The sequence below is a fragment of the Dipodomys merriami genome, unplaced genomic scaffold, assembly GCF_024711535.1.
Source record: "Dipodomys merriami isolate MVZ:Mamm:240054 unplaced genomic scaffold, mDipMer1.0.p SCAF_456, whole genome shotgun sequence".
NCBI lineage: Eukaryota > Metazoa > Chordata > Mammalia > Rodentia > Heteromyidae > Dipodomys > Dipodomys merriami.
Genome location: NW_027206020.1, coordinates 777,485 through 790,334, shown reverse-complemented (window position 1 = coordinate 790,334; position 12,850 = coordinate 777,485). Strand labels below are relative to the sequence as shown.

Genomic DNA, 12,850 nt, shown 5'->3' with positions numbered 1-12,850 from the left:
CTATACCACTTTTGTCCTTTTTCTCCATTTCTTTCTAGGTGTCTTTACTGTTGCTGTTGTTGTGGGGCGCTGTCCCTCAGCTCTTCAGCTCAAGGCTAGCGCTCTACCACTTGAGCAATTGTGCCACTTCCCTGTCTTTACTTTTAAGTTAAAAATCATATTAAAGTTTCTCTTGCAGTGGAAATGTAATATATTTCCATATGAAGGACATAGACTTTTTTTTTCCCCTAGGGATCAAATTCACTGCATTGCACATACTGTTCAGGCACTCTTCCACCAACCTTCACCCTTAATCCAAAACTCAGGCACTTTGAGAGCAGGCCCTTTATGTCGGGTTGCTGGAGCAGCGTCTCTCATACTGCTTGCCCGTTTTCCCAGGGTTGCAATGGAGACAGATAAGAGAGTCCGAATGGCGCGGTGCTGTGAAGATGTCTGTGCCCACCTGGTGGACTTGTTTCTTGCTGAAGTAATTTTCCAGATTGCTAAGGAGACACTCCAGGAACTTCAGTGCTTCTGCAAGTATCTACAGAGGTGAGTCTTGCCTATCTGTAGTTCCTACAGATAGGGAAGTCTTTCACCAAGTTTAATATGCATCAGCCATCAGTTCCTTTAGTCAATGATAAAAGGACACCCCAACGTTTTATAGCAGCAGATACCTTTAGTGGATTCCATGCTAATTGTATTTCTCTTTTCAGAGCACATATATCATGTGTTCCTCAGCAGTCACATGCAGGGAATAAGCAAGGAACTTGATTGAGAAGGACTGGCTCTTCTGCATTTTAATGAATATTTATAGTGCTGTTATCAGATGCACTAGACAGGAAGATGTTTGTCAGTGAGGCAGCCGGCCTCTGGTATGCTAGTGACTGACTGTTCAGGATCCTGAGAATTGGGAATTGCAGTTTGGAGCCAGACTGGGCAGATAAATCAGTAAAACTTTTTTTTTTTTTGTCAGTCGTGGGACTTGAACTCTGGGCCTGAATGCTGTCCCTCAGCTCTTCAGTCAAGGCGAGCGCTCTACGATTTGAGCCACAACACCACTTCTGGTTTTCAGGTGATTAATTGAATAGAAGAATGTCATGGAAAGCTGGGCGCTGATGGCTCACACCTATAATCCTAGCTATTCAGGAGGCTGAGATCCGAGGATCGTGGTTTAAAGCCAGCCCCGGCAGGAAAGTCTGTGAGACTCCTATCTCCAATAAACCATTCAGAAAACCAGAAGTGGCACTGTAGCTCAGGTGGTAGAGCTCACAGACAGTGCCCAGGCCTAGAGTTCAAGCCCCACAACCGACAAAAAAAAAAAACCAAAAAGTCATGGACTTTCCTCCCTGTACTGGCTTTGAACTGCAATCCTCAGATCTCAGCCTCCTGAGTAGTTAGGATTACAGGTGTGAGCCACCAGTGCCCAGCTAGTAAAACTCTTTATTTCCAGTTAATGAGTATAAAAGATGGAAGTGTAGGCATGGCTCATGGTAGATCACCTGACATGAGTGAAAAAGCTGAGCGAGAGTTCAAGCCCTAGTACCAGCACAAAATAAAACACATGGCTTCATGCATCAACATAGATGAATTTCAACAATATAAATAGAGGTGTTCTTTGACTTAGAATGGGGGCTGCTTTTTAATAAACTTGTTGTAACTTACAGATATTTTAAGTTGAAAATCTATTAAATTCATCTAACCTACCCAACATAGAGTACTGTAGAGGATTTTTTGTTTACTATTGTGATTTCATGCTGACTAGGAATTGCAGATTGCTGTTTAATAATCTCTTAGTATATATATATATATAATTTTTTTTTTTTTTTTGATCATGGGGCTTGAATTCAGGACCTGGGCACTGTCTCTGAGCTTTTGTGCTCAAAACTAGTACTGTACCATTTTGGACCACAGCTTTACTTCTGGTTTACTGATGGTTAGTTGAAGATAAGAGTCTCACAGGCTTCTTGTCCAGGCTGGCTTCAAACTGCAATCCTCAGATCTCAGCCTTCTAAGTAAAAGCTAGGATCACAGGCATGAGCCACTGACACCTAGCAATCTTTTTGAAGCTTAAAAGATTATTGTACAATATATCCCTACTCAATGAAGTCAAAATTTGAAGTTCCATTCTTAGTGGATTTGTATCACTTTGACACTATCATGAAACTGAAAAGCTGTTTAAGTTGAACTATCATGTCTGAGGTCTTTCCATAATGGGAAAAAATGCAATTTATAATTATATATAAATTACATTGTGTGTGTGTGTGTGTGTGTGTGTGTGTGTGTGTGTGTGTGTGTGTGTGTGTGTGTGTGTGTGTATAAAATGTATATTCAAACTAAATAGTTTTGTCATATTTTGTTGTTGTTGTTGGTTATGGGGCTTGAACTCTGGGCCTGAGCAATGTCCCTCAGCTCTTCAGCTTAAGGCGAGTGCTCTACCACTTGAGCCACAGCGCCACTTCTGGTTTTCTGGTGTTTTATTGGAGATAAGAATTTCATGGCCTTTCTGCCCAGGCTGGCTTTGAACCAAGATCTCCAGATTTCAGCCTCCTGAGTAGCTAGGATTACAGGTGTGAGCCACGGGCACCCAGCTGTCTCAGATTTACATATAGTAATATAACTTTAAAGGAAAGAAGGAAGATAATAAACATAAAGAGCATAGGAGTGACCTTAGGAGCAAGAGAGCAAGAGTTAAAATCATATCTCAGAAGGGTGAAAGTAAATGATTGCTTATTATTGAATTATTCTGATTTATTTTTTATGTCTGTTTTGTGGGGGGTTCATTTCATAGAAAAAGTTTACATAAGTGATATCGTCCTTGACAGTAGCAGTATTATCAAAGGGCATACAAGGAAGGAGGTGAGTCTCCCTTTCGGATCAGGCCTTGTCTATTCCTCAGAAACATCTGTTTTTAAACCCTTCCAGAAACTTCTTGTTCTCTGTTTGTGAGATTGTCAGCAAAGGATCTGCCCTGTGTGTTTAAGCCATTCCTTACTCCCCCTGGTGGGAGGTGTAGTTAGGCCTGAGCACTGTAGCACATCAGGCTCTCCATTGTGAATGCACACCGTAGACGACATGTGGTGCCCTCACTAGGCAGTGCTGCGGTGACCCTCTCATGCCCAAGTTTTAGACAAGGAAATGCCATTGGGATGGAGGGCTCCCCGCTGATGTGTGTGGGTCACGCCATTCCTGGATCTGTTGCCAAGTCAGCATTCAGAGGTCACTCAGCGTTAGCTCTTAAATTCAGTAGTACTTTCATTCTTGTTTGCTATCATGCTTACATTGAATTTTGATTTGTTTCTCAGTACTGGAAAAGAGCTAAACAGATTGTCAAAAAATATATCTTCTCAGGTTATGTATTGAGTTGTGTTTGTATTGTGTGTGCACATGTGTGCATGCACACGGGTGCTAAACCTTGAACTCGGACTGGTTGCTGTCCTCAAGCCACATTTGAGCCACAGCTCTACTGCTAGCTTTCTGGTGGTTAATTGGAAATAAGGAGTCTTCTGGACTTCCTTGCCCAGGCTGGCTTCAGACTTCAAACCTCAGATCTCAGCCTCCTGAGTAACTAGGCCAGAGACACCTGACCAAGTTTGTATTATTTTTAGCCTTAAATATGCCCAGTGACAATTTGTTGTGTCTTCTAGGTGGAGGGAAGCCGTTGCAGCACGGAAGAAACTCAGGCGCCAGATGCGGGCCTTTCCTGCGGCACCCTGCTGTGTGGATGTGAACGACCCCTTGCAGGCTCTGGCGCCCAGTGCAGAGCGCCCTATTGCGGGACAGAACCTGGCCAAGGGCCTGCTGGATCTGGGTCATGCAGGGAGAGTGGGCATCTCCTGTACCAGGTCGGTGCTCAGCCATGCCTCCTCAGAGCCTCAGCTTCAGGGGCTGGGCTGAGGCGTGTCGCTGTGGGTGGGGATGATGGAATCAGGACGTGAGGACACGCTGTCATTCATTCCTACAGTGGCAGGGATATGACTTGCCTCACCTCTGGGAAAAGGGGATCTGATTTCACACCACTTCCATTTTGAAAGTCTAGTGGCAGACTGACTCAGATTTACCTGTTCTCCTCCCAGTCTTCCCAGGTTAAGTATACACTGCGCTATCCTCGTGGGGGAGGCTGGAAGTCCATTCTGACTCTCTGCTTCCAGACAGTCTGCTTCTGTAACGCTTCACTCCTGCCCTGTCTCATGTGCTGGTAGTCCATCCACCAGTGTTTCCATCCATGAGGTCCTCTATGCTCCTGTGATTCTCCCCGAGCATGTCCGGCCGTCTAGTGGTGACTAGGGAGCTTGGCCTTTCTCATCAGGCCCGGTGTCGGGGTCCTTCCCTCTGCCATCTTGTCCCTCCGTGGGCAGGCAGCATAAAGGTCCACGCCAGGCACGCCATGCTAGGGCCAACATAGAATGTTCTCTCTGAGCATCATCTCCCTGAGTACAGGTTTCCTCTGACTCTTGGCTGTTCCTGTAGCTCTTGGAGGGCCTTCTGTGAGCCCCATGATTGGCGTGCTTTCTCTGCGCTCCTCCCCCTCCTGCTCAGTTTCTTCTGTTTTTGTTTTTTTTTTGTCGGCCGTGGGGCTTGAACTCTGGGCCTGGGCGCTGTCCCTCAGCTCTTCAGCTCAAGGCGAGCGCTCTACCACTTGAGCTACAGCGCCACTTCCGGTTTTCTGGTGGTTTATTGGAGATAGGAGTCTCACGGTCTCTCCTGCCCGGGCTGGCTTTGAACCGCGATCCTCAGATCTCAGCCTCCTGAGTAGCTAGGATTACAGGCGTGAGCCACCAGCGCCCGGCTTCAGTTTCTTCTGCCATTCACGTCCCCTACCCCCAGCTTCCTCAGCCCACCCTCTACCTCCTGTTCTTTCTTCTTCCCATCCCTGGCGACCTCACTTTCTGTCTTCCAGTTAGGTCCTCTGGTTCACCAGCAGCTAGACTTTTCCCAGTGTTTGAGACTTTGAGACTCTATCCATTTGGAGCACAGCCTCTGCACCTAATCCTTGGTGTTCCCTTCCTTGCTGGAAAGATACCTGTCACATCCTAAACTGGGTTTGCCTCCTATCAGACCTGTAGCTACAGCCTCAGGCTGTGCCTGGCGGGAAAGGCATGACCAGATCTTGCCAGTGTTTGTCCAGTATCTGCCCACAGCAGAGGTCTTCTGACACCCATGGGTGCTTTGGCTGTTAATGTCCCCATGTTACTCCCATGGGTGCCTCGGCTGTTAAGGTCCCCATGTTACTCCCTAGGTCTTCATGCCATGTACCCAACTCAACCCATGGCTCTTCCCAAACATGCCAGGGCTGGCGGAGAGCACTACGTGACCAGTATAATGAGAACCTGTGACTCCTGCCTTCCCTGCTGTAGGTTCCCTCAGCACTAATAAGTCCTGCAAGCCAGGTCTGTCAGAATGGAGACTTTCTATGAGAGTATATTTGAGAAGGGTAGGACGTTAATCTGTATTGTTGGGTCTCCTGTGGCAGCACTCAGTAGGAGTGATAGATATTTTGTGTTCATAGACATTTGTGGAACAAAGGTGTTCTTCAGTCTACTTATTTTTGTGCTGGAACTGGGGCTTGAATTCAGGGCCTCATGCTCTTACTTGTCCTTTTCACTTGAGGCTGACACTCTTAACACTCTACCACTAGAGCCACCTCCCCTCTACTTCTAGCTTTCTTCTGATTAATTGGAGATACGTCTCCCAGATTTGTCTGTCTGGGTTAGCCATCAATCTTGTTTCTTTATCAGAAGATGTTTTCTCCTTTTCTCCGTCAGAGGTACTAGCCAAGTACCTTTCCCTCAGAAACATCAATAGGTACCTTTCAGCTCTGCCTGTGGACTTGATGTCTTCCCCTTTCTTTGTAGGTTGAGACGGCTCAGAAATGAGACAGCTCACCAGATGAAGGTTCAGCACTTCCACCAGCAGCTGTGTAGGTCTGTTAACCCTGCCCATGTGCTGCTTCTGCCTGGGCGTGTGCACACTGGCTTACCCTGCATCTTCTTTCCAGTAATGCAGCCTGGGCGCCTCTGGACCTGCCGTCCTTCCTGGCTGAGCACCTCCCTGTGACCCAGGAGCAAGTGTTCTGGAAACTAGTGCTAGTGTTACCTGATGGAGAAGAGCAGTCTCCAGGGAGTCCTGGCAGGTAAAGGAGGGCTTCTCTCTGAGTGTAAACACTTCTTCAAGGGTCTGGGGCAGGCTGAGCCATAGCTGGGCCTTGGTGTGGGTATTCCACTTGTTCTTAAACGTGCGGTCTGTTTTGTGCATGCTGTGAGGTTGGCTCTTTTTTTTTTTTTTTTGTCGGTCGTGGGGCTTGAACTCTGGGCCTGGGCGCTGTCCCTCAGCTCTTCAGCTCAAGGCGAGCGCTCTACCACTTGAGCTACAGCGCCACTTCCGAGGTTGGCTCTTTAGAAAGGGCCTTTTGTTTTCTTGCAGTGCTAGGTATTGAACTGATAGCCTTGGGCATTCTGGGCAAGGGCACTACCACTGAATCACTCCCAGCCCTGAGGTTGACACTTCAATCCACTTTCACTGTTATTCCATACATTCAGCAGTAATCCTGGTTTGGAGCATGTAAGTTGTTACTTAAGCTATGCTAAGGCATTCTTTTTTTTTTTTTTTTTTGTCGGTCGTGGGGCTTGAACTCTGGGCCTGGGCACTGTCCCTCAGCTCTTCAGCTCAAGGCGAGCGCTCTACCACTTGAGCTACAGCGCCACTTCTGGTTTTCTGGTGGTTTATTGGAGATAGGAGTCTCACGGTCTTTCCTGCCCGGGCTGGCTTTGAACCGCGATCCTCAGATCTCAGCCTCCTGAGTAGCTAGGATTACAGGCGTGAGCCACCAGCGCCCGGCTCGCTAAGGCATTCTGATTAGAATCTACTTCTTTTTTTTTGGTTGGAGACCAGAACTTGAACTTAGTACCTGACACTTTTGCTGATTTCCTAGCACTCTACCAACCAAGCCAACTCCTCTACTTCATTTTTTACTCTTAGGTAGTTTATAGTTTTTATTCTGTATAGTTCCATTTTACTTTAGAAAAAACTTTTAGGGCTAACAAAAATTTTCTCGGTGCTGTCCGTGCTCAAGGTGGTGAGCATTCTGCCACTTTGAGCCACAGCACCCCTTCAGTTTTCTGGTGGTTAATTGGAGATGAGAGTCTCATGGACATTCCTGCCTAGACTGGCTTTGAACCAGCATCCTCAGATCTCAGCCTCCTGAGTAGCTTGGATGACAGGTGTGAGACACTGGTGCCTGGCCTGGACATTACGTACGTACGTACGTACGTGTGTGTGTGTGTGTGTGTGTGTGTGTATGTGTGTGTTACTGGGGATCATTGTGTGTGTGTGTGTGTGTTACTGGGGATCAGTGTGTGTGTGTGTGTGTGTGTGTGTGTGTGTGTGTGTGTGTGTGTGTGTGTGTGTGTTACTGGGTATCAAACCCAGGTTGTTACACTTGCTAGGCAAGTGCTTTGCAACTGAGCTGCATCCCAGCCCTGAACATATTACTTTTAAAGAGTTGTTAATGTGAACATATTCAGGCTAAGGAAGAATGAAGAAGTCATGAGATTCATGAAGAGAGTTTTGGCATTTAAAGAAAAGTAAATGAGGCTGGCACCTGTGGCTCATGTGTATACCAAATACCATGATTGCATTTGTTCACCCTTCCTCCTCACTTTGCCCCTATAAAAAGCAGCAAAGGGGAAAAAAAAATAGCACACACAAACACCACCACCACCAACAACAACATAAATAACCCATGTTTCCCTGTCTTGAATTCCTTTTGATAAGTAGTATTTTACATGATCAGGAGAGTTACACCTTTGGGTCCCTGCCCCGCTGGTGTCCTCCCTTGGTCTATTTGTGTGTGAATGCTTGGAGTCCTGTATAGGTACCATGTCCAGTTATGTTTTAGGTCTAGCTTCCATATTTGAGAGAAAACATGTCCTGGTTTACCTCACAACGTGATTTGTTCTAGGTCCTTCCATTTCCATAGAAATAACATAATGTTATTCTTCCTAATGGATGAATAAAATTGCATTGTGTATATGTATCACATCTTTTGGACCCACTGGTCTATTCTAGCGCATCTGGATTATTGCTGTGATTTGGCCATTGTGAGTAAGTGAACAATGACCATGGATGTGAAAGTATCTTTTTTTTTGTCGGTCATGGGGCTTGAACTCTGGGCTGATCCCTCAGCTCTTCAGCTCAAGGCGAGTGCTCTATCATGTGAGCTACAGCACCACTCTGTTTTCTAGTGGTTTATTGGAGATAGGAGTCTCATGGTCTTTCCTGTCCAGGCTGGCTTTGAACCTTGATCCTCAGATCTCAGGCTCCTGAGTAGCTAGGATTATAGGCATGAGCCACTGGAGCCCAGCATGAAAGCATCTTTATGGTATCCTGGCTTGTAACATTCTAGGTAGATTACCCAAGAGTGGTATGACTGGGCCATAGGGTAGGTCTATGTTTTGAGGAACCTCCAGACCACCTTCCAGAGTGGTTGTACTAGTTTACAGTCCCACCAACAGTACACTAGGTTTCCTTTTTCTCCATCTCAAACATTTATTTATTGCTGTTTGAATTCTTGATGGTGGCCAGTCTAATTGGCCAGGACTGGTTAAAAGAAAAAATGGCACCCTTGGTTTATCCATGTCAGCTTCACATAAGATTTGTTGTCTGTAGGCTTGCATCTCTGCGTTCTCTTTTTTCTTTTTCTGAAAACCTTTATAGGTTAAATTTAGAATTTGATTTTTCTTAAAATGTTCTTTTTTCTTTTCCTTTTCTTTTCCTTTTTCTTTTTTTCTTCTTTTTTTTTTCTGACACTCCTGGAGCTTGAACTCAGGGCCTGTGGACTGTCTCTGAGCTTCTTTTGTGTAAGGCTAGCACTTTACCATTTGAGCCACAACACTACTTCAAGTTTTTTCTGTTTATGTGGTATTGAGGAATCGAACCCAGGGCTTCATGCATGTTCGGCAAGCACCCTACCATTAAGCCACATTCCCAGCCCTGTTATTTTCTTTTACCTATAGAATTCTAACGAATTGGCTAAAGGTCAAGTTCATGGGTGATGATGGCTTGGCGAGTGATACGTGCCGGAATGCTGGTGAGATGCAGACTCTCACCATCGTTAACGCACTCAGCAGCAAAGGGGATCAGACCGTTTCTGTAAATGTGTGTATAAAGGTGAGTGGCAATCACTTCATTTACTTAGCTCCCTGACTTCATTATTGTCATTCACCCTCAGACATCATTGGGATTCTGTGAGTGCTATTTTTTTCTAACATTGTTTCAGAAAACTGTAGGACAGGCTGAGAAAGCTAGTATTTATCTGTCCTTCTCACATCTCAGTAATATTCTATACACCTATCTAGTATGGGTTGAGGCTGCCCAAGTGCTGGTGGCTCACGCTTGTACCCATAGCCAGCCACTCAGGAGGCAAGAGTCCAGATTTCAGAACAAAAAAGTATTAGTCCACGTTCCATTAATGTAACAAATACCTGAGATCAGCTTAGGAAGAGAAAAGGTTACTTTTCATGCACAGTTGGGCGGTTTCAGTCTGTGGTTGGCCCTGTCACTTTGAGCCTCTCTATGAAGCAGCCTGCTGTGGCTGGGACCACATGGCTGAGAAAAACTGCTCGTGTTGTGGCTGAGGAGCAGAGCAGAGGCTGGGAAGGGTCTGGGGTCCTGCAGTCCCTTTGAAAAGTGTATTTCTAATGGCCTAATGCCTCTGCTAGCCTCTACACCTTCTGTGTTTCACACCTCCTGATAGTGTCAGGCTAGGGATCAGGTCTTTAACACATGGGCCTTTGTGTGACACTCAGGAACCAGACCATAGCAAGCAATGGGCTGTGGCTGCCACAGACTTCTTGTCAGCTCAGAACCATCCTGAAAAATGCGGGAACCCAAGGCTGGTGTACTAGGCCAATACCATTCCATTGAACTGTGTCCTGAGCTCATGTGTGATGTTGTACATATAATTCTGAAGCCCTGAACTACTCCATGGGTTACTGTAACTCAAACTTGGGAGATGAGAAACAGTGTTCACAACACTGAAACGATTAAAAGACTAAAATTAGCTTCCTGACACATTAGGTGCTAACAAAAGATTTTAATTTTTTTTTTTTTTTTGTCGGTCATAGGGCTTGAACTCTGGGCTTGGGCGCTATCCCTCAGCTCTTCAGCTAAGGCGAGCACTCTACCACTTGAGCCACAGCGCCACTTCTGGTTTTCTAGTGGTTTATTGGAGATAAGAGTCTCATGGCCTTTCCTGCCTGGTCTGGCTTTGAACCGTGATCCTCAGATCACAGCCTCCTGAATAGCTAGGATTACAGGCATGAGCCACCAGCACCCAGCAGATTTTAACATTTAATCTTATGCATATATCACTGTATCAGATGCTAGCTAGTAAATAATGCTCTGTATAGGTCATTCAGTGTAGTTTTTATTTTACATTCAAATTGGCCTGTTTTTTTAAAATTACAGACTCAGGGGCTGGGAAGTTGGCTCAGAGGTAGAGCGCTTGCCTTGCATGCCTGAGGCCCTGGGTTCGATTCCTCAGCACCACATAAGCAAAAAGAAAAAAGCCGGAAGTGGCGCTGTGGCTCAAGTGGTAGAGCACTAGCCTTGAGCTGAAGAGCTGAGGGACAGTGCTCAGGCCCAGAGTTCAGGCCCCACAACCGGACCAAAAATTATAATTAAAAAAAAAAAAAATTACAGACTCAATATTTTCTTCTTTGTAGGTGTTTATATAGCATAATTGGTTTCCTGAACAGTTGAGTTTAATTTTTTTTTTTTTTTTGTCAGTTGTAGGGCTTGAACTCTGGGCCTGGGTGCTGTCCCTCAGCTCTTCAGCTCAAGGCTAACTCTCTACCACTTGAGCCACAGTGCCACTTCTGGTTTTCTGGGGGTTAACTGGCAGGCTTTGAACCACGATCCTCAAATCTCAGCTTCCTGAGTAGTTAGGATTACAGGAGTGAGCCAACAGCGCCCAGCCTGCGAACCTATTTTTAAGTAGACTTTAGGTTTCACCATATGTGCTTGGAAATTTATTGAAATAGCATTAGGTCACAGGTGTCATTCAGTTCATGGTGGGTACTACTTCAGGACTGAAGTTTGATAACTCCCAGCACTAAGAATTCATCGTTGCTTTGGTGGATTAAACTGCACTTGCATTGTTCCTGCACTGTTGTAGATTTTAACATTTTTTTCAGCAACAATGTTACTTATTTAAGGCACATTATTGCTATTTAATTAGAATTAGTCCAATTTCCCTGTGAAAGGCGGGGTTAGGGAATGTAGCTCAGAAGCACTTACTTAATATAATTGAAGGCCTGGGCTTAATCCCTAGCACCAGGAAAAAAAAAAGGGTAAGTGTCAAGTGTTGTGACAGTTGATATACTTGTGATTTTTGTTGGTGGTAGTGGTGGTCCTGGGGCTTGAACTCAAGCCTGGGTGCCGTCCCTGAGCTCTTTTTGCTCAAGGTTAGGTACTCTACCACTTCAGCCCTACAGCTCCACTTCTGGCTCCACTTATGGCACATGCACATGTATGCCAGTATTGGCCTTGGATTCTGGCTTTGTACCCTTACTTGGCTTTTGTTTTCACTCACAGCTAGTGCTCTACCACTTAAGCCACACCTCTACTTTTAGTTTTTGATGGTTCACTGGAGATAAGAATCTCAAGGAGGCCGGGCGCTGGTGGCTCACACCTGTAATCCTAGCTACTCAGGAGGCTGAGATCTGAGGATCACAGTTCAAAGCCAGCCCGGGCAGGAGAGACCGTGAGACTCCTATCTCCAATAAACCACCAGAAAACCAGAAGTGGCGCTGTAGCTCAAGTGGTAGAGCGCTCGCCTTGAGCTGAAGAGCTGAGGGACAGCGCCCAGGCCCAGAGTTCAAGCCCCACGACCGACAAAAAAAAAAAGAATCTCAAGGATTCATCTGCCCTGGCTGGCCAGCCTCTTGAGTAGCTAGCATCACAGGTGTGAGCCACTGGTGCCCACCATCTCAACCAGGGCTGGAAAGTCCACAAGACTGTCTAGCAAAAAGCTGGATGTAGAGGTATGGCTCAAATGGTAGCCTCGGATGAAGTACTCTGGCCGCCTTTGTGCTGCGCAGACCACTCATTTCATGCTCACCCTCTTGTCTGTGCTGATGGTCCGGTGCTGTCACTCACAGGTGACCCACGGGACTCTCAGTGATGGCGCCCTGGATGCCGTGGAGAACCAGAAAGACCTCTTGGGGGCCAGTGGGCTCATGCTGCTGCTTCCCCCCAAAGTGAAGAATGAAGACCCGGTGGAAGAGGATGTGTCCAGGCTGTCGGCCTTGCTGCAGCTGAAGCAGCTCCTGCAGGCCAAGCCCTTCCAGCCTGCCCTCCCACTAGTGGTTCTTGTTCCCAGCTCTAGACAGCATGCTCTGGGGAAAGACGTGGAAGATGGTGGGTGAAGAGGCGGTATTGTTTATTCAGTGGGTGACTGGGTCTGAGAAAGGGCGTGGGAGCTGTGGGGCTGGCTCCCCTCTGTGCTGGCTTGCAGCTGAGTTGGGCGGGGCGGGGCGGGGCAGGGCAGGGCACTGGGGCTAGGTGCCTGGGCACCGTCATCACTGGGGAATACCCTGTTTCTTACAGGTTTGATGCTACAGGATTTGGTTTCAGCTAAACTGATTTCAGATTATATTGTTGTTGAGATCCCTGATTCTGTTAATGATTTACAAGGCACAGTGAAGGTAAGGAATCGATGTTGTTAAAGAACCATCAAAATAATTTGGTTTTTCTCTTCTGATCTATACTGAATTTTGTCTATTTAGTGCTCTCAATTTTTATTTTACATTTTATACAGATACTTTTCTAAAGTTAGAAGCAGACCAAAATAATAGGTAAAAATTGCCAT

At 46.2% G+C, this 12,850-nt stretch overlaps 1 protein-coding gene across 2 annotated transcripts in view; it reads left to right on the top strand.

Annotated features, from left to right (window-relative positions):
* Positions 1 to 12,850, top strand: part of LOC138808577 (germinal-center associated nuclear protein-like) — a 49,674-nt gene that overhangs the window by 25,029 nt on the left and 11,795 nt on the right. For both annotated transcript variants that reach the window (XM_069994865.1, XM_069994864.1), the window contains exons 17-23: positions 379 to 531; positions 3,627 to 3,824; positions 5,835 to 5,903; positions 5,978 to 6,112; positions 8,994 to 9,147; positions 12,141 to 12,399; positions 12,589 to 12,686. In XM_069994865.1, coding sequence (XP_069850966.1) covers positions 379 to 531; positions 3,627 to 3,824; positions 5,835 to 5,903; positions 5,978 to 6,112; positions 8,994 to 9,147; positions 12,141 to 12,399; positions 12,589 to 12,686 — 1,066 coding nt within the window. The remainder of the gene's footprint in view (positions 1 to 378; positions 532 to 3,626; positions 3,825 to 5,834; positions 5,904 to 5,977; positions 6,113 to 8,993; positions 9,148 to 12,140; positions 12,400 to 12,588; positions 12,687 to 12,850) is intronic.